General features: G+C 41.0%; 1 protein-coding gene across 6 annotated transcripts in view; it reads right to left on the bottom strand.

The window, feature by feature from the left end:
* Positions 1–19822, bottom strand: part of LOC127440772 (uncharacterized) — an 84930-nt gene that overhangs the window by 38509 nt on the left and 26599 nt on the right. For 3 of the 6 annotated variants that reach the window (XR_007897190.1, XR_007897189.1, XR_007897191.1), the window contains exon 1: positions 6420–6567. Coding sequence is in view for 3 of the 6 variants with exons in the window: in XM_051697646.1 (XP_051553606.1) it covers positions 1178–2644 (1467 nt within the window). In the remaining 3 variants the exon portion in view is untranslated. Of the gene's footprint in view, positions 1–80; positions 2700–6419; positions 6568–19822 lie in introns of those variants that run through there. The other 3 variants (XM_051697647.1, XM_051697646.1, XM_051697645.1) reach the window with 3 other exon arrangements.

The raw sequence follows: 19822 nt of genomic DNA, 5'->3' as shown, positions 1-19822 counted from the left end.
TTAATATTATCAATTATCCAAACCTGAATAATCCAAAATTCTTGTTTGCCGCATTTAAAATGTTCAAATTGGGAGACAAATTCATTCTTGTTTATTAAAAGCTTATAACAATCCCTTATCCAAATGTACACAAATGGCATTCTTTCTGAAAAACAATTCTTCAATCGAGGCTGTTGACAGGGTTGCCCTCTTTCCCCATTACTGTTCAACTTGGCAATTGAGGCACTTGCAGAGGCCATAAGAACTAGTGAGGCTGTTTCAGGGATAATTATTTCGAACACAGAACACAAGATCTCACTATACGCATATTATATTTTATTGTATTTAACCCACGCAGAGTAGTCTTTTCCAATTGTACTTGATATTATTAATAGATTTGGTCATATATCTGGTTATAAAATTAATTTAACAAAATCCAATGCTAGTTTAATATCCTCTCCGATTACTGATATTGTGACGAGGCACACGAGGAATGAGGATCTAAATGTGGCTTTAATGAAAAACAAAAGATGAACAAAGTAACTCAGAATTAAACTAAACAAAAACATGGGAAACCAGGCACAGAACAAGACAACACAGGTAAAGACTGACAAAGAAACCAGGGGAAACAAGGAAACGGGGAACACCTGGGGAAAACAATCAGGGGAAAACCAATCATAAAATGAAACTACAAAAGGACTACAAACTAACAGGATACAGGAACTAAACAAGAATTTCAACATAAAAGTCAACACAAAAACAGGGAATATGTGACAGAGCCCCCTGTCACATTTTATGGAGCGGATTCCAGACGCTCCAAAAATCAAAAACATATTGTCCATGGAGTGTGGGGGAAAACAGGTAGTTCAGGGGGGCACAAGGGGTAAACAGGCAGTTCAAGGGGGCACAAGGGGCAAGGGGAGCAGAGGAAAAAGGCAAAGTCAGGGAGGCTTGAAACCAAGGCGGAGCCGGAGGGATGGAGAATCAGAGCGACGTTGCAGGCTTGGAGGACCAAGTAGACCAGAGCAGATCAGGCGAACAGCCAGGAGACCAAGGAGATGACCTCAAGGTGGGGACTGGTTCAGGAGTCCTGGGAGGCGGCCGCAGGGCTGAGACAGGGTCAGGAGGCCTGGGAGGCGGCCGCAGGGCCGAGACAGGGTCAGGAGGCCTGGGAGGTGGCTGCAGGACAGGGACTGGGTCAGGCAGCAGAGCCACTGGAGGAATAGTCTCTGGGGGCGGAGACAGCCGCTGGAGGAATAGTCTCTGGGGGCGGAGCCAGCCGCTGGAGGAATAGTCTCTGGGGGCGGAGCCTGGATGAATGGGAAACTACCTCCGTGGTCGCGAACATGGGAAGAGACTCGGGGACGACCTCTGTGGTCGTGGGCATGGGCGGAGACTCGGGAACGACCTCCGTGGTCGTGGGCATGGGTGGAGACTTCGGAACGACCTCCGTGGTCGTGAACATGGGTGGAGACTCCGGAACGACCTCCGTGGTCGTGGGCATGGGCGGAGACTCCGGAACGACCTCCGTGGTCGTGGGCATGGGCGGAGACTCGGGAACGACCTCTGTGGTCGTGGGCATGGGAGGAGACTCGGGAATGACCTCCGTGGTCGTGAACATGGGCAGAGACTCGGGAACAACCTCTATGGTCATGGGCATGGGCGGAGACTCGGGAACAACCTCTATGGTCATGGGCATGGGCGGAGACTCGGGAACGACCTCTATGGTCATGGGCATGGACGGAGACTCGGGAATGACTTCTGTGGTCGTGGGCATGGGAGGAGACTCGGGAACGACCTCCATGGTCATGAACATGGGTGGAGACTCAGGAACACCCTCCGTGGTCGTGGGCATGGGCGGAGACTCGGGAACGACCTCTGTGGTCGTGGGCATGGGCGGAGACCTGGGAACGACCTCTGTGGTCGTGGGCATGGGAGGAGACTCGGGAACTACCTCTGTGGTCGTGGGCATGGGAGGAGACTCGGGAACTACCTCTGTGGTCGTGGGCATGGAAGGAGACTTGGGAACAACCTCCGTGGTCATGTACACGGGAAGAGACTTGGGAACAGAAACTTTTCTTCTCTTCATCCTCCTCTGGATGGCCGAAGTTGGCAACGCTGGCTCTGGGATAGACGAGGCTGGCAACGCTGGCTCTGGGACAGACAAGGCTGGCAACTCGTTGGCCGTGGCAGGCGTGGGCATTGGCTCGTTGATTATGGCAGGCGTGGGCGCAGACAATTTTTGAGGTAGGGTCTTCATGGACCCACGCACCGACATCAGTGGCAGATCATACAACTTGGAGACAGGGGCCGTGGCAGGCTTCGAGACAGGGGCAGTGGCAGGCTTCGAGACAGGGGCAGTGGCAGGCTTCGAGACAGGGGCCATAGACGCAGGTTTTGGCCCGGGGTTCCTGCCATAATCCACTGTATAAAGGGAACCGCAAAGTTCCAGAGCCTTCTCCACATATTCGCCAAGCGTCCAGTGAGGATCAGCCGGAGGCATCAGTTCCCTCAGTGCACTATTCAGACTGGCCCGGAAGAAAACCACCAGAGAGCGTTCTGGATAGTGCACTACATTTGCCAGCTCTAGAAACTCACGGACGTGATCCTCAACTGGACGGTCCCCTTGCTGAAGGAGCAGAATTCCGACAGCCGCTAGATCCATTTTTAGGTCAGTCTTTCTGTGACGAGGCAGACGAGGAATGAGGATCTAAATGCAGCTTTAATGAAAAACAAAAGATGAACAAAGTAACTCAGAATTAAACTAAACAAAAACATGGGAAACCAGGCACAGAACATTACAACACATGTAAAGACTGACAAAGAAACCAGGGGAAACAAGGGCTTAAATACACATGGGCAAACAAGGAAACGAGGAACACCTGGGGAAAACAATCAGAGGAAAACCAATCATAAAATGAAATTACAAAAGGACTACAAACTAACAGGAAACAGGAACTAAACAAGAATTTCAACATAAAAGTCAACACAAAAACAGGGAATATGTGACAGATATTCCCCATAATGTCTCTCTCTTTACTCTGGGCTCTGACTTGGGCTTTAAATATTTAGGTGTGAAAGTGTCCCCCAATCTTAAAAACCTTTTTAACAACAACTATCTTCCACTAAGTAGTAAAATAAGGGAAGATTTAGAATATTGGTCTTTGTTACCTCTCTCTCTTTTAGGAAGAATTAACGTAATCAAAATTAATGAACTACCGTGTTACAATTATCTGTTTCAGTCATTACCATGTTATTTAAATAAGTCACTCTTTAAAGCAATAAATAAGCAGATTAGTTCCTTTATTTGAAAAAATAATTAAAAAAAATACCAAGGATTGCCTTAAAAACTTTAAATCAAAAGAAAAAGGAAGCTTGGGACTTCCAGACTTCCAATTATATTTTTGGGCTGCTCAAGCAAAAGGAATGATCAGTTGGGTACATATTCGAGGAATGCACAATGGACAGATATTGAGGAACAGTTCATTTATCCTGTGCCACTTGCCTCTTTGCCTTTTATCAGCAATGTACGATCTGTAAAAGGGTGTGCAAAAGCTTATGTAATTAACAATTCTACAAAAGGTTGGAAGGAAATTAGGAAATGTTGTGGTCTGACCTCTAGAATATCCATATTATCCCCCACTACGTTTCAGTCCAGATTTACAACCATCTCTGGGAAGGACGCTATTTAGGAAGTGGAAGGAAAATGGTATACCTTCTTTTAAGCAACTTTTTAAAGAAGGGGCTTTTCTGATATACAAAATGAATTTGGAGTAGGAAAAAATGATTTCTAAATTTTTTTACAAATCTGGCACTTAATTACTGACTCTGCTGAGAAGAGACACTTTTCTTTGGAAATTTCAAAACTGGAGGAAATTTTAGAGACTAACCTCCAAAGTGATATATACTACATTAAGGGACCAATCTGACTCATCTTTGGTTCCACTGAAAAATTTATGGCAGAGAGTCCTGAGATGTGAGTTTGACGACAAACTGTGGGAAAATATATATAAAAATGTTTTCCTTCCATTTTCTTGCAATATGAATATGAAGCAAAATTATAAATGTATGCATAGAACATATTTGACTCGGGTCCGTCTTAGTAAAATGTACACTAGTGTTTCTTCTTGTTGTAATAGGTGCAAGACAAAGGGGAACTATACTGCATGTATTTTGGGACTGTAAGAACGTACAACATTTTTGGAAATCTGTACATGATTTTTCTGTAATGGTCATGGGTATAACCTACGATATGACCCCGTTAAGATATCTTTTAGGCATAGACTTAAATGACACATCAAACTCTATCTCAGCTAAAAGTATGATACTTATCTCATATATTTCAAAAAACTGTATTTTGATCAATTGGAAAAATTTACATCCCCCAAACTTTAGGTTGTTTAAACAAATTATAAAATATAAATTGCAATTGGAGCAGCTAACATAATAGTTTGGTAAATAAAACTAAAACATTTTTGGAGATATGGGAGCCTTTCATGGACCTGCCATGAACCCTTTGATCCTTTCTATTTGCACAGCATAACTTACTTTGCCTATGAACCATACATCACTCTAACCACTTCTGTATTTCAGTTGTAATCGCCTTTTTTCCTTTATATATTTTTATTGTATCCATGTTTAAGAAAACTTGATTTTGTAATTTTTATTTTCATATTTTTGTTTGTTTCTATTTATTTTTTCTTCCTTTCCCATTGTTATATTATAAAATCTTACATATAAATAATGGGGGGAGCCTGGCTCCCATAGAACAAATATACATGCGAGTTGTAACTATTTAATTGATCAAAGTAAGTTCATCACTATTAGTGTATTTCTGCCTAACTTTGCTCTGTTGCATTTGGACGTATTGTTCTATTGTCATGTTTGTTCCAGCTGGATAAGGCCTGTGTTCCAGTGAGAACCTTGAGAGAAATGTTTTGTTCTGTCTAATGATGTCACTGCAGGGATTGTAGTCTTGAGAATCATGTGACTAAGTCAAAGGAACTGGATGCCAGTTTATCTAAAGAGAAGACTCACCTCTGACCCATTTCTGCTTACCAACCTGACTTAGTGTTTAAAAATGTAATCTTTTGAATGATTGCATTCACGTAGTCCCCCTAACGTGCCCCCTTAGATTTATGAGCAAGAGAATTTTGAATGAATTGTGAACTTCCAAAAATGTATTTGTACCTTTGATAATTAAATGATTATTGCACGTTAAAACGAATGTCTGTGGCAGAAATCTTTATTCAGTTGTCTAAATTTTGTCAGTCCAAATCCAATTGAGCATGGTGCCCCCTAAAAAAAAAAAATAGGTGCATGACGCCCCTGTAAGAGTTGATATCAATTAATTGGCATATGCCTATCATTATTATTACTGTTGCTTGTGTAATCTAAGTTTGAGGTTAGATCAACTCATTTTCTCTTTCTGTCTTTTGTCTTTGGAAATGTGGAGCACTTTATCTTCAGTAAACTCTCTCTTTCAACTGACTGAATCTCAACTTTGACTCCTGGTCATCATTGTTCATACTGGCCTGTTATTCCCTACATCTTGTACCATTGTCCCTTATTGTGCAATTAAATCATTTTCTTTCTTCATTTGTTGTTAGCACTGAGTCTGAGAGTGATTTAATGGAATAAGTAACACTTTTACACTTTAACCAACTATGTCTATTTCAGTGTGATGGTTCAAAGTAATAATCTGCTGATCAATGTCTCTCAACTAGCACCAGAAAACATTTGAGTAAGTTTTATATTATAACTTTCAGGAGGGTGTACTCATTTTTGCAGCATGGCCCTTTATCATTTTGTTCTTGTATAGTATTGACATGTTTCAGTAGTATCTGATAAACCACACTGCATTAAACATGAACACCAAATATGTCTTATTTGTAAAGAGAAAGAGCTGAATGTGTTAGGTTTCAGAGGGGGTGTACTCATTTATGCGGCGTACTGTATATTGCTTGCTACATTTAATATACATTTTCCATGGAGTCCGTATAGGATCATTTGGGAAGATCATACACACAAAAATGATTGAATTATTATTTTGTATGGAAAACTACAGGCTATATTTTCAAAACCAATGATAATAAGGTTTAAGTTAACCTTAAATAACGTTCTGTACAGTTCAGTTATCCTACTAAGCTAAGATATTCAGAGTAAGTCACATAATTATATTTTATCTCTTTTCCCATGTGCTCCTCTCATCCAGAGACAGCTAGATATGATGGGACCTTCCTAAATAGTTACATATAAACATGCACTCACAATTGAATCGATTACAGAAATACAAGTGAATGGTTCCACTTTAACTTCATTAGTGACTTCTAAGAGATGATCATCATAACTCTGTCGTGCACAACATGAAATATCATCACATGCACTTCACCCGTCTGATACAGGGGGCAAATGAAAATAAAAGAAGGGGTGAAACTCACCAATTTCATTACTTACAGCACCGTGTCTTCTTTTATTTGTTCATATTTCAGTGAAACCTCCTTAAACAGACAGAATCCAAATGAAAAACAATGTTTCTTCACTTCTATACACAACTAGATCTCCATATGTAGGACAAGAGAAGAAAACTGATTTTATCCACACAAGTCTCTCAACAGACTGAAGAACCAGCCGTGTCGCAGCCCTTATGACGTCACAATACGTGTCGCGATTCTTCTTCTTGGTTCATGATTGTTCACTCTTAAAAACATTAATACTGACACCTACTGTACATAGCAGACTATATCCTGCGCAAACGACGATCTGAAACTTTGACACTCATAAATTACATTTAAAGGGGGAAAAATACACTAACAAAGTTTTCAAGAAAATGTCTAGAACAAAAGAATATTATCCAGGAACTATAAAGAGTTTACATCCTTCAGCGCTACAAAAGAACATCAGCACGTGAACTCAGGAGTAAATCTGTTTCCTATCACCCATAAATGCAAAGAGGTGCACTTTAAAATTATAAGTGACATTTATCTTAATTAATTTTCAAGAGTGATATTTAATGTTGTTAACTCAAACATATCTCTCATCGTCTCAGAGACTGCCAGACCTTATTCACTCTAGCGCCATCTTTGGTTTTTAATGGGAATAATAACGAGGCTGTGAGGGATACTGAGTCTCTTCAATGGGCTGTACTGCAGTTTAAAGTGTTTTTGGATCATTCCGCGGACAAAACATTGAGAAAACATCTCACCAAGAACATTCAGTATACAAAGAACTCCAGACAACATGATTTGTGGAAAATCAAATGTGATCTAGAAGCTTTATACAGCTTTATATCATTTGTGCCATTGAAGAGACTGTAAGTCTATCCCTCCTTGTCATTCCCATTAAAAATCAAAGATGGCGCTAGAGTGAATAAGGACTAATGTGTCCAGTGATAATATTGAAGTCATTTATAGCAAGACTTGTACAGCCATTTAACTTGATCTAAGGCTTTTGATAGTTGATTTCTGCATCTTTTTAAAGAGGCTTCATATTGGGCTAATCAAGCTGTTAGTTGGTTTGCCAGTTATCTTTCTGACAGATCCCAGTGTGTGCAGATAGACAACTCCAATTCATCTGTGTCACCTGTTGTGAAGGGTGTTTCTCAAGGGTCAGTTTTAGGACCAGTTTTATTCACTATATATAAATAATATTTGTGATTACCAGAGGTGGGTAGTAATGTGCTACATTTACTCCATTACATTAACTTGAGTAACTTTTAGGAAGAAAAAAATTTACTTTTAGAGTAGGCTTAAAAGTGGGTACTTATTACTCTCACTCGAGTACATTTCTAATGAAAAAAAAAAGTACTTTTACTTCATTACAATGGGCCGCGTTCCTGTCGTTACATTAGCGATTTTAATTTTTAATTAATGCGTAATTTATTGAGAGATTATTGAATGGGACTTTTACGACAGTGGAAGTTCACAAAGCTGTCACAGACTATCACTCAAGCCGAATCCATCAGTTTTTAAGTGTACATTTTTAAATCAGTGCAGAAATATATCTGTGCGCTTTGTCCCCACGTCATGTGCAGTATTTATGCATTTACCCTGAGCCCTCGCGGGGTTTCTGGAAACTATCACAGCTGCTTCAGGCTGATTAGTGCAGGGAAATATCCTTAACGTGTGATTAAACTGCCTACTGTATAAATCCATATAAACATCCACACCAGACAGAAAGCATGGTAGAGGGTCCGGTAGTCCGACAACATCACCGGATTGAATGGCAAAATCAAAATCAAAATCAAATCACTTTTATTGTCACACAACCATATACACAAGTGCAACAGTGTGTGAAATTCTTGGGTGCGGTTCCGAGCAACATAGCAGTCGTGACAGTGATGAGACATATACCTATTTACAATAAACTTCAGCTTTACACAACACAATTTAAAATCTAATATACACATAATTACACACAACACAATATACAAATAATAACAATGTACATTATACAATACACACAATATAGAATACACATTATACAATAAAAAAATAGTATATATAGTATATATAAAATGTACAGTTGGGTGTGCAGTGTGCGGGATCGAGCACGAGGTAGGATGTTTCTGATAACTAGTAAGTGTAACGACAACACCGTGTCTGACCATTTTAACGCTCTATGTAAGATTGCTGTTGTTGACGGGGGGAGGCGGCAGTGTATTAGCGACTTGCGTGGCGATCCCTTTACTGGAGCTCCCATTTGCCAGAGCGACCTCCTCGTTGTTGGTGGAGTGTGTGTCCTCCACCTTGTAAATGCAACACCAATGTACACTCTTGTTTTCCTTTGTTCTCTGTGTCTTTTAGCAAGTTTTTTAATTTAGGCTTTAACATTTGTAGACAAATCTAAATTTATTTTCCTCTGTACAAGTCTGCCATGGTTGTTCATATTCCCCTGGCTGAACAGCTAGTTCAGTTGAGCAAGTCTGATACAAAAGTAATTACCATTTTTAAGCCAGTCTTTTTTAAATAAAGTCTTGTTTAAATATAGTCTTGGATAACACATATTGATTATTCCATTATATACATGAATTTGGGGAAAAATTTTGTTAAAACCTATTTTCCATTCCTCTAGTGCTTGCTTATGAAAAGTAACTAGCTTAAATGGAGTTCTTAAAACAAAGGTTTGGGAGGAGCTTGCTCATCTAATCTGCCAATCAACCTGCAGGCTGTAGAGTATATAAGCCGCAACTTATCTTGGTATTTATAACTTGGTCCCACCCTCTTACCCGTGACAGATCCATGCAGCGAGTTACATGGATGCTACTCTGCTGCAAAGTATTTGCCCTCTTCAGATAAGCTCCTCCATCGCAAATAATCATGTTATTCAACAGATGCTGCAGCTCTCTATTTTTATATTTTGCAGCAATGACGGCTGCCAATTTAACTGTTGTTTTCTAACCTGTCTTTCCTATCGTAGCTTCAATTTAAGGAGGCATATTATTCCCACACATTCCAGGGTTTCAATCCAGTTCTGCTGCACAGCTGTCTTCCCTGCTCACTCTCTCACAGCTCTGGAGAAAACTCCTCACACAAGTGAATCCATTCAATAATGATCGCAAAGTCCATTTCCCCTGCATTTCCGTATGCAGTGCAAAGCTGCAGGTCATTTTATTCCCAGATAGTTTTATTCTGTTGCTCACATTATTGTTTCCAAAGCAGTAATTCCCAGCATGGTTCATACATTTTCACATACAGTAACTTAAATTAAGTATTTTCAATAATGAGGCAAGCATGAAACTCCAGTTATCTTTCAAATTGGTCACTCGACATTACAGTGATGATCGAAAGTAGGGGTCGTTCCTAAGCCCCCGATCTCTCTGAATGGTTTTCCATCACGCCAATTTCATTGGCCGATGTCTTTCGAAGTCCTGCCTTCTATTCTCTGCAAAAATATATATGGGGGGCCGAAAGACAGCTTCCTCAGAACTTCTCCTTCAGAGTTGAGTATGGATCTCTCTCTGTGGCTCACGCCATCGGCCTTCGTTATGAGTTATGCACAGAATTCAGCGGACAGAGCCCTCTTCTGTTCCCTGGGTGTCTGGCGAAATGTATCCTTATATTTACAAAAAAGGATTGGTAAACCTCATGATAAAATATAGCATGAGCATTAAGATGCTACGCTGACGGTAGGCATTCTTTTTGAAGAACGCTGCCATGTCTACAGTTTTCCGCAACACCTCCTCAGTGGAACACAGAAGCATGTTGCACGAGGCACAGACACAGAGCACGGAGAATTCAAGGAGTCTCCTCAAGCTTTGCGGGCCTCTTGCTCTCCATTTGTAGCGTTTTTCACCCGTGGATTATGCCAATTCAATTAGACGGTTGATCCAATTTCATTTGGCATATCCCCAGACGATATGTAGTGTTTATCGCAGCGTGAAAGGCGAGAATGTATGCCGAACTCTCCAAAACTTGGCGTGCACCCTACTCGGCTCACAAGTATGTTTCAGAAGTGAACGTGCTCCTGACTATGTCAGATCGGCAAAAGAGGAAACCCTAGCCCAGAAGGAGGCTCGGTTCATGTCTCTTCTACCAGCAATCACTGCCGGGAGAGTTAAAATCACGTGTCCTTGCAAACATGAAACAGAGTACGCATTGCGAAGCTGTTGTCCAGAGATGCAGTTACATACTTGGAAAAAAAGAGCTCTGTTTTCCTCCCCACTCTGCCACAAACCCACGCAATCTCGGCCAGAAACCTAGACTCTGTGCCCTCTTGCACTTCACACAAATGCTTTGAACACGTTACCAGGCATTTCCAGGTGGAAACTGTGAAGTACGGTTACACAGTTCAATGCGCGAGGCAGCCACCTCCCTTTAACGGCATCTTGTCCTCCAAGATTGAGTGCAGCACAGGCTTATACTGTATTTAGAGGTGAAGAACCCCTTTTATTCCAAAGAAAGACGGCGGCCTTATGGACGATCGCGGGCTTTAGTCAGTTGAACCAGACCCTAGTCAGGTTTCTGTTCAAAAAGACGAGGTGGAGAAAAATTCTCTCACGTTAACTTTACCGCAGTCAAAAGCTTAGAGTGGCAAGCACAAAAACTTTTTTGCTTGCACATCTGCAGTAACAGAGGTTGAGAGTCAACTCAGTGAAGAATTCTCTCGCACAACAAGCGCACGTCCGCAGACGCATGCAGTTAATTTATTCACCATCACTTGAAAAGCTTCAAGTTGGGGAGAATGATTCCTCTGAAAACATTTCAGAGAGCACTCTCGTGATGGCTGCCACACTGTTGGGCTCACTGCACATAAGACTCCTTCAATGAGGGTCAGAGCAAGAGTGCTATGAAACACATGATATCACAAAATGACATCAGTGCCTTCTAAAGCCACGCTGCCATTTAGCCGCATTGTCTACTTGAAAAGAAGCACTTGTTTGAAAGACCAAACACAGTATGATTACTACGAACAAGTTCATAACAACTAAAATGGCAAATAAAATGCCTAAAGTAACTGGCAGTATTTCTGGCTCCGAAGTCATTCCGACCTGGGGTGCGTTTCCCGAACAACGACGTAACTCACTGCTTAACCATCATAATATGATGCATTGTTGGTGAAATTAACTAGCTAATCATGACTGTTTCCCGAAACCGTAGTAACTATGTCACACATCCATCGTTCGAACCATGTTGGTTCAACAACATAGAACTGTCGGTAATGACGTTATGCAGGGGGTGGAGTAAAAACTTCAGGGAAAATTTAATTATTTTACACGTACACCAGAAATAAGTTTAATGCGAGAAAGCAGCTGAAGACATATGTGTTTTGCTCTACATCAGACTTCGTGGTTCCCCCGATGCACTTCAGCACAAACGCACATGTACACTCATTCTATTCAGAAGAGATCATCCCTATGCCCTATTCCCTTCAAAGACTTTACCATCCACTATGAGAGCAGTGGAGGGCTGAAAGATGTGAGGCTCCAAAATAACGGTAATTTGGAATTCACTTTTTAAGCCATTTTTTATTGAAAAGTTAGTTTGATCTATTATGATTGTTCTCCCTATGAAGTCAAGTAAAATTGATTTGTATAGCTCTTTTAACAACAGGGCTTGTTTCAAATCAGCTGTACATGATATTATGCTATAAGAGAAAATGAATTAATATAATGCCAATATTAGTTATTTACAGTATGTTTAGAACTATTTGTGGTGTTGTAGGTCAATGATTAAACAAAACGATTTGGTATGAACTATAATTTTAGTGTTAAAGTCCTTGAAGTCATCCCAAATTAACTGAGGAAATACACTTAGATGCATTGTTCTTTGATTTTGGCAGACGAAGGCATTTGTTAGTGGTTAATTCATATTCTATGTAGTTTAAGAGAGTGTTGTCCCTCCTTTGATCAAGCTGATATACAGTTGTGCTCAAAAGTTTGCATACCCTGGCAGAAATTGTGAAATGTTGGCATTGATTTTGAAAATCTGTCTGATCATGCAAAAAAACTTTTTATTTAAGGATAGTGATCATATGAAGCCATTTATTATCACATAGTTGTTTGGCTCCTTTTTAAATCACAATGATAATAGAAATCGGCTTCTCTTTCTCACTGAACTCCACTAGCGTTCGGATGTGTGTCTCTAATTCTTTAATTTTCTCTGTCAGCCTGACTAATTCCTTACATTTATCACATGTTAATCCCTCACTACACTGACGGAAGAAGCTATAGTAAACATGTGGCATGCAATGCACGAAGCAATAATATGAGCGGATGCCATGACTTACTGCAATTGTTTGTTGTTATTGTGGAGGTGGTTTTTGATAAGCGGAGGTTTGAGATCAATGTGAATCCCTCACATAATTTTTGTTGTGGTAGTTTCTGATCAAAAGTGATTTGAGACTGATGCAATGATTTGTGTAAAAATGCGTGCGGTAAAGCACGCAGTTTAATCATGATAAATGTGGAAAGGAGGATGTGCATGGTAAAATGCGTGTAGTTGTATCACGTAAAAAAGTATAAAAGTGGAAAAAACAATGCGCATGACAAAAAATGGAAGAGATTAAAGATTAAACACTGAAAATAGAAAGATAAGCAATTATAAGCAGGCTAGCAGGCTACAAACACAAGCACTAGCAGCAACAAGAAAAGGAAACAGTGTCATTACAGGAAAACAGTCAAGTGCACTAAGGAGGCCGATTTATCCATTTTGGAATGCAGCCAAAAACGGCACTTGTGCGTTATGAAAAAAGAAGCCGTGTTCTCCAACAGAAACCACTTGTGTTAAAGTGCTTTCTCTTAACAGGCTTTATAAGTGCTTAAACAGCTGCATTCGCATTTGCATGACATTTCATAAAGGCTTTCTGCAAAACTCAGAATAAGTCTTTTTTTAAATGCATGTAAACATGATCAAAGTCTTGACAGAATGAAAGACGCTGAAATATATATGAAATAAAAGTTAGAGATGTCCACACAACAAACTATGAAAGGAACTATGCTTCTCACAACATGTAAAGAGCTTTCGGGAAACACCAAACCTTTGAACTATGTTGGTAATGATGGAACTTACTACCATAGTTGGCAAACAATGCTTTTGGGAAACGCACCCCTGAACTACAGTATAAAGAAGTGTGATTCAAATGAACATCACGTCAGTGGTGACATATATAAAATAAACCAGAAAAGAGGTTGTGGCATCCAGTGTTGAATTTGACACACCATCTTCACTAGTGGTGTCAAAACACCTTAAATCAGTCCAGGCAGTTCAGACTTTGCCAGCCGACTGACTCACGGAGCTGACCTGCTCTCACATCAAGGCATTCACCCGTGAGTCAGGATCTGATGGGTTCAGAAGCTCTAAATCACGAGTGATGGAATGCAAATATGTGCTTCCTCCATATAAATGTGATTCAACAAAAATGTTGTGCGAAATCAGAAGAGGTAAGGATGCAAAGCTATGGATTGTGCCAAAATGGCCCAACCAACCTTGGTTTCTGAAAACTGGCACCCTAAAATTGCATGCATTTACAGTCTGGTATGAAACCCTGTTGATTTTTTACATAAACACACAGATGTGGTACTCACCGAACCAGGCTCCGTTGGGAAAACGGAGGCCTTAGCTCACAAATGTGGGTTGCGCCAAAATGACCCAACCATATTCGGTTTCTGTAGCTGGTGGAACCACTGAAATCTCCACCATGAGAAATTCAGTTGAGGAGAGATTTACTCTCTCAGGCACAGGGCATGATCTGGCATTCACAGCCGGAACAAGTGGGAAATAGATGGTTTGTCACACACAGTTCATTACACCATCTCACAAGCCAAAGCCCCTTCTACCAGACACCTCTACCCACTAAATTGGTGAGTTTTTTTCTCAGAATGAAAAAACAGAACGAAACCCAGCAAATTGCTTGGTAAAAGTGGTGCATCTCTTCCTGCAAAAGTGCTTGGATGTGGGTTTCTCCCCATCAACAATAGAAGCATATGTGGCAGCATCTGCGGCATTCCACGCCATTGTTGGCGGCATTATGATAAGTAAGCACCAGCTTGTCACTAAATTTGTACATAGTGCGAGACATCTTAGACCCTCTCACCCCATTACAGTACCAGTGTGGGACCCGTCCTTGGTGCTGAAAGCACTATATGGCTCTTTATTTGAGCCATTGGAAACAGTAGAATTGCATGCTCTCTCGTTAAAGACCACATTACTACTGGCCCTTGTTTTGGTGAAGCGCATGGGAGATCTCCAAGCTCTATCAATGGAAAATTCCTGTTAGAGTTACAGGCTTTCTCTCCCCCTCCTTCTCAGTCGGAAGAAGAAAGTTTATGGCACACTCTCTGCCCAGTGTGAGTGTTGCACATTTATATTGAGTGTACATGCCAGCTTAGGCTGTCAAGTCAGCTCTTTGGTTGCTTTGGAGGCCAGTCCAAAGGCAGAGCAGTGTCTAAACAGAGGCTGTCTTACTGGATTGTAGATGCTATTAAATTGGCATGTGAATCACAGGGCTTGGAATGCCCTGTGGGGGTTAAAGCCCACTCCACAAGAAGCATGGCTTCCTCTTGGGCATGGGCAAAAGGATTATACTTATCGGACATCTGCCAAGTGGCAGGTTGGGCTTCCCCAAACACTTTTGCTAGATTTTATAATCTAGACGTTCCCTTCCTGTCTTCCCAGATGCTTTTTGTGAAGGGGAACTAGGCTCTCATTACTGATGAGTAGTGCCTTGTGACACAAAATTTTGTATACTCCCCTTTCGGGATAGTTACAACATGAATGTCTTTGTAAGGCTTTGCTCTTAAACCACATAGAAGATCATTTTCTGTTTGGTAAAACAAGTTCTCTCTCAGGTGTTAAGCACAATAGCAGTTAATACTACTCTAGTGCATCAATCTTTTTGTACACTACCAGTTTGGCTAGTTACACTAAACTCACTTCAGAACGTTAACACCTTCTGCACCTGCACAAAAGAAATGTTCTCTCTTGGCAAACACCTCTTATTATGCATTCTGTCCAACTTAACGAGTTGGTTGTGAGGTTTTGACTCTCTCCATTTGATGCAAGTTCATTCCTATATCAAATTATGCACCACCATTGTATCTGCTGGACAGTGTGTCATTAGGAACACGTGTTAACTGCCAGCCAGTGATAAGTCAGTTATCCCGTTATTTAATCCTATTTATTAGGTAATATCAGTAAAGAGCTTCCCCAAGAGGGAGCCATTTTCTACCAACATTAACTGCTTCCCTACAAATGGCAAAACAGGTACTGTTAGCATTCTAGTCTAGTGATTTATTCCTAGACTACACACAAGAAGTCTCTTCTATTTGTTATAAGAAAGCTGCTCCCCCAAGATGGACGAGCCCTTTTTTAACTATTACCTTAACGATTATTTCTAGACTACACATAAGAAGTATGTGATGAGGAGGAAGGTGTGTCTGGGCCAAGACGATGCACACCTGGCTCTGAGTTGCCCAATCAGCGAGAGAGAGATAAAGGATGAACCGGGGATGCCAGAGAGAGAGAGAGAGAGAGAGAGAGAGAGAGAGAGAGCAGTGTTCATGTGTGTGTTGTTATGTTTCAGTTCAGCGTTTTATGTTGTAATTAAAATCTTGTTGATTGTTAATCCGGTTCCTGCTTCCTCCTTTCCCTACTGAACAAGAGGCTTGACTGCCACACTGGTGCCAAAACCCAGGAGAGGAGGAAGACACACCTTCAGAGAGCCCTCGCCGCTGATGGAGGATCACGACGCCAAGGACAGGATTGGTTCGATGTTACTGGAGCGGTTCATGCGGAGAAGCCTGCTGCTGTCCACCAGGAGGCTAAATCCAGTGCCATTGCCCGGCATCGCAGAGGAGTAAATTTCCCCGGAGGTTTCCCTGGCCTGAATCGGGCGGTGGGGGTATGTGACGAGGAGGAGGGCATGGCTGGTCCGTGAGGATGCACGCCCAGCTCTGAGTTACCCAATCAGCGGGAGAGAGATAAAGGAGGAGCCGGGGATGCCAGAGAGCGAGAGAGAGAGACATGCAGCAGTGTTCGTGTGTGTGTGTTGTTCTGTTTCAGTTCAGCGTTTATGTTATAATTAAAGTCTTGTTGATTGTTATTCCGGTTCCTGCTTCCTCCTTTCCCTACCGGACACAAAAATCTCTTCTATCTGAAAGCAGCTCCTAGTCTAGTGATTTATTCCTGGACTACACATAAGAAAAGGCCTCTTCTATCTGTTATAAGAAAGCAGCTCCCCCACAGGCGAGCCCTTTTTTTATTATTACCTTAGCTATATTTCTTTTAAGAAAAAAACAATTGTAATAATTCTAGTCTAGTGAATTTTTCCTAGATTACACACAAGAAGCTTTCCCTTCCTGTCTCCCATGTTTAAAAAGGGATCCCTTTTTTCTATCACCTCATTGCTTTCCAATTCTGATAAAACAATTATGGTGACATTAATCTAGTGAGTTACTCCTAGATTCCACATAGGAAGATTCTACTCTTCCTCCAATTGGTTTAAGATGCTCCCGCTGGCAGCCCCTTTTATAACCACAATCAAAGGACTGAATTCAGTCCTCCCTCCAAACAGTTCTTCACTTCACCTGACATGAATTCTGTGGAGAAATTGGCTACCCTCGGACTATTATCTTGCCTCCTTTCGGGCAAGATATATTTTAGTGTCACTGGTGTGTCACTCACTGTCCCACACTCTTCCCCACTCATGTATAGAAGCGAACCTTCTGCAAATTTTCAACCACATATTTTCTTGTAGCAAGCACAGCCAAATCAGTATTGTGGCACTGTGCTATAGGGACCCCAACTGTTGATCATCAGCGTAACATTGAGTGACAGACTTGAAAGGGAACATCTAGGTTACTATTGTAACCCCGGTTCCCTGAAAGGAGGGAACGAGACGTTACGTAGCCTTGCCACAATACTGATTTCCACTGAAAAGGTTTTAGAGATCCTCTCACCTCTTCAGCTGAATACCCTGAGGAAGCTGTCTTTCGGGCCCACCTTATATATGCTCGCCAAGCATAGAAGGCGGGACTTCGAAAGACATTGGCCAATGAAATTTGCGTGATGGAAAACAATTCAGAGAGATCCGGGGCTCAAGAGCGACCCCTACTGTCGATAACTGATGTAACATCTCATTCCCTCCTTTGAGGGAACCAGGATTACAATAGTAACCTTGACATTAAATATCTTGCCTTCATGTGATAACGAAACCATGAAACAAGTAATCCATTTCCTACATTATTCTAGGAGAAAACATTCTCACTATTAAAGAGCTAAACATACTTGTAAAGTACATAAAGGATGTACAGCTACCAACAAAGCTTTAACTCTTTAAAGCTTACAAAGCATGCTATTATTATAGAATTTTGAACTCGTGCTCTATTACAGAATTTATGGAATTGCTTTATGTCCTGAAATGTATCTTCTGAGCAACAGAAGTTTCTCCAGCCCTTGACTAAACAACCTTGCGTGCATGTAATTAATACTCCGATGATCCAGAGATTCTACCCAACATCATAATTAAAACATTTCTCTAGCTCAGCTTCTCCATCTCAGCCTCCACTAATGCAACAAAGATTTTATCTTGTGTGTTGTCCCAGTGGCTGAAATCCTGCACCTGCATCCTTTTGTCACTAATATTTGTTTTCTCTTTTTTCTAGACTCATGTCCCCTAAATGTCGAACGCATACTTTCCCCCTCAAAAAAGCATTAGCAGTCTGCATGCTTTCCCCTCAAATAAGCATTAGCAGTCCGAGGTTTTCCCTTTACCGTCGCAAGCGCAGCCCCCTCTCCAGCGGCCAGTTTGTCATGGATCTAAGTTTTCACAGATTGTTTCCTATATCACAGATTTGTGAAAACACCTATTGTTTTCTGGTTTAAGGTTCAAATTCATGTGACTAATTTTTATTTTCTACAGAAATGCTTGCAATTGCATCATCCTCAGGGGTTTCACCAATATTACTTACAGCAGGTTTCTGCGAGAGTCCATTTAAATTCCTTCCTCAGGATTGTATGAAGGTTTCCTCCTGCTCTCTCTATAGGTGTCTTTCCAATACTTTCCATTACCTCCAAAAGAGACCAAAGATGGCAAACATTATATTCACCCCCGTATTTGACAACAAACTAAAACAAAAAATGCAGTCGGATGCAGTGTCATGGCCATAGGTTCTCCCATTCACAGTAAGGCTGTTCCATATTGTACATCGCATCAGCAGGATTTCATGTGGATATCAACACAGTGAAAGTAAAAGCTGCCGAGGCAGCGCGCATGTTGATGAAAGGACTATCCGCCAAAACACAGTCATGGAAACACAGCAGTGCTCCCACTCCTAGCTTCCACAGGAGCTTCACTATGCTCTCAAATACTTGACTTCACTGCCACAGCAGTACTTTAACTCTGCTCCCGCAGGAGCACCTTTTTTACGATTCTATCTCATCTACTCCACTGCCACAGCAGTGCCTTCACTCTGCTCCTGCCGGAGGCCCATTTCACAATATATATATATATACTGGCGGCCAAGGTTTGTAATAATGTACAGATTTTGCTGTTTTGGAAGGAAATTGGTACTTTAATTCACCAAAGTGGCATTCAACTGATCACAAAGTATAGTCAGGACATTACTGATGTAAAAAAACAGCACCATCACTATTTGAAAAAAGTCATTTTTGATCAAATCTAGACAGGCCCCATTTCCAGCAGCCATCACTCCAACACCTTATCCTTGAGTAATCATGCTAAATTGCTAATTTGGTACTAGAAAATCACTTGCCATTATATCAAACACAGCTGAAAGCTATTTGGTTCGTTAAATGAAGCTTAACATTGTCTTCGTGTTTGTTTTTGAGTTGCCACAGTATGCAATAGACTGGCATGTCTTAAGGTCAATATTAGGTCAAAAATGGCAAAAAAAAAAAAAAAAAAAAAAAGCAGCAGCAGCTTTCTTTAGAAACTCAGTCAATCATTTTTTTGAGGAATGAAGGCTATACAATGCTTGAAATTGCCAAAAAAACTGAAGATTTCATACAAAGGTGTACACTTCAGTCTTCAAAGACAAAGGACAACTGGCTCTAACAAGTACAGAAATAGATGTGCAAGGCCAGATGTACAACTAAACAAGAGGATAAGTACATCAGAGTCTCTAGTTTGAGAACTAGCTGACAGCTTCATTGAATTCTACCCGCTCAACACCAGTTTCATGTACAACAGTAAAGAGAAGACTCAGGGATGCAGACCTTATGGGAAGAATTGCAAAGAAAATGAAAGTTTTCACTTTTGAAACAGAAAAACAAGGATCTCTTTGCAGATGTTTAAGAAGTTCTGAACATTTTTTTTCCAAATTATAATAGTAATTTTTCACATTATTAATGTCCTTACTATACACTGTGATCAGCTGAATGCCACT

Source organism: Myxocyprinus asiaticus, chromosome 5 (assembly GCF_019703515.2).
Source record: "Myxocyprinus asiaticus isolate MX2 ecotype Aquarium Trade chromosome 5, UBuf_Myxa_2, whole genome shotgun sequence".
NCBI lineage: Eukaryota > Metazoa > Chordata > Actinopteri > Cypriniformes > Catostomidae > Myxocyprinus > Myxocyprinus asiaticus.
This window is presented reverse-complemented; position numbering and strand designations above follow the sequence as displayed.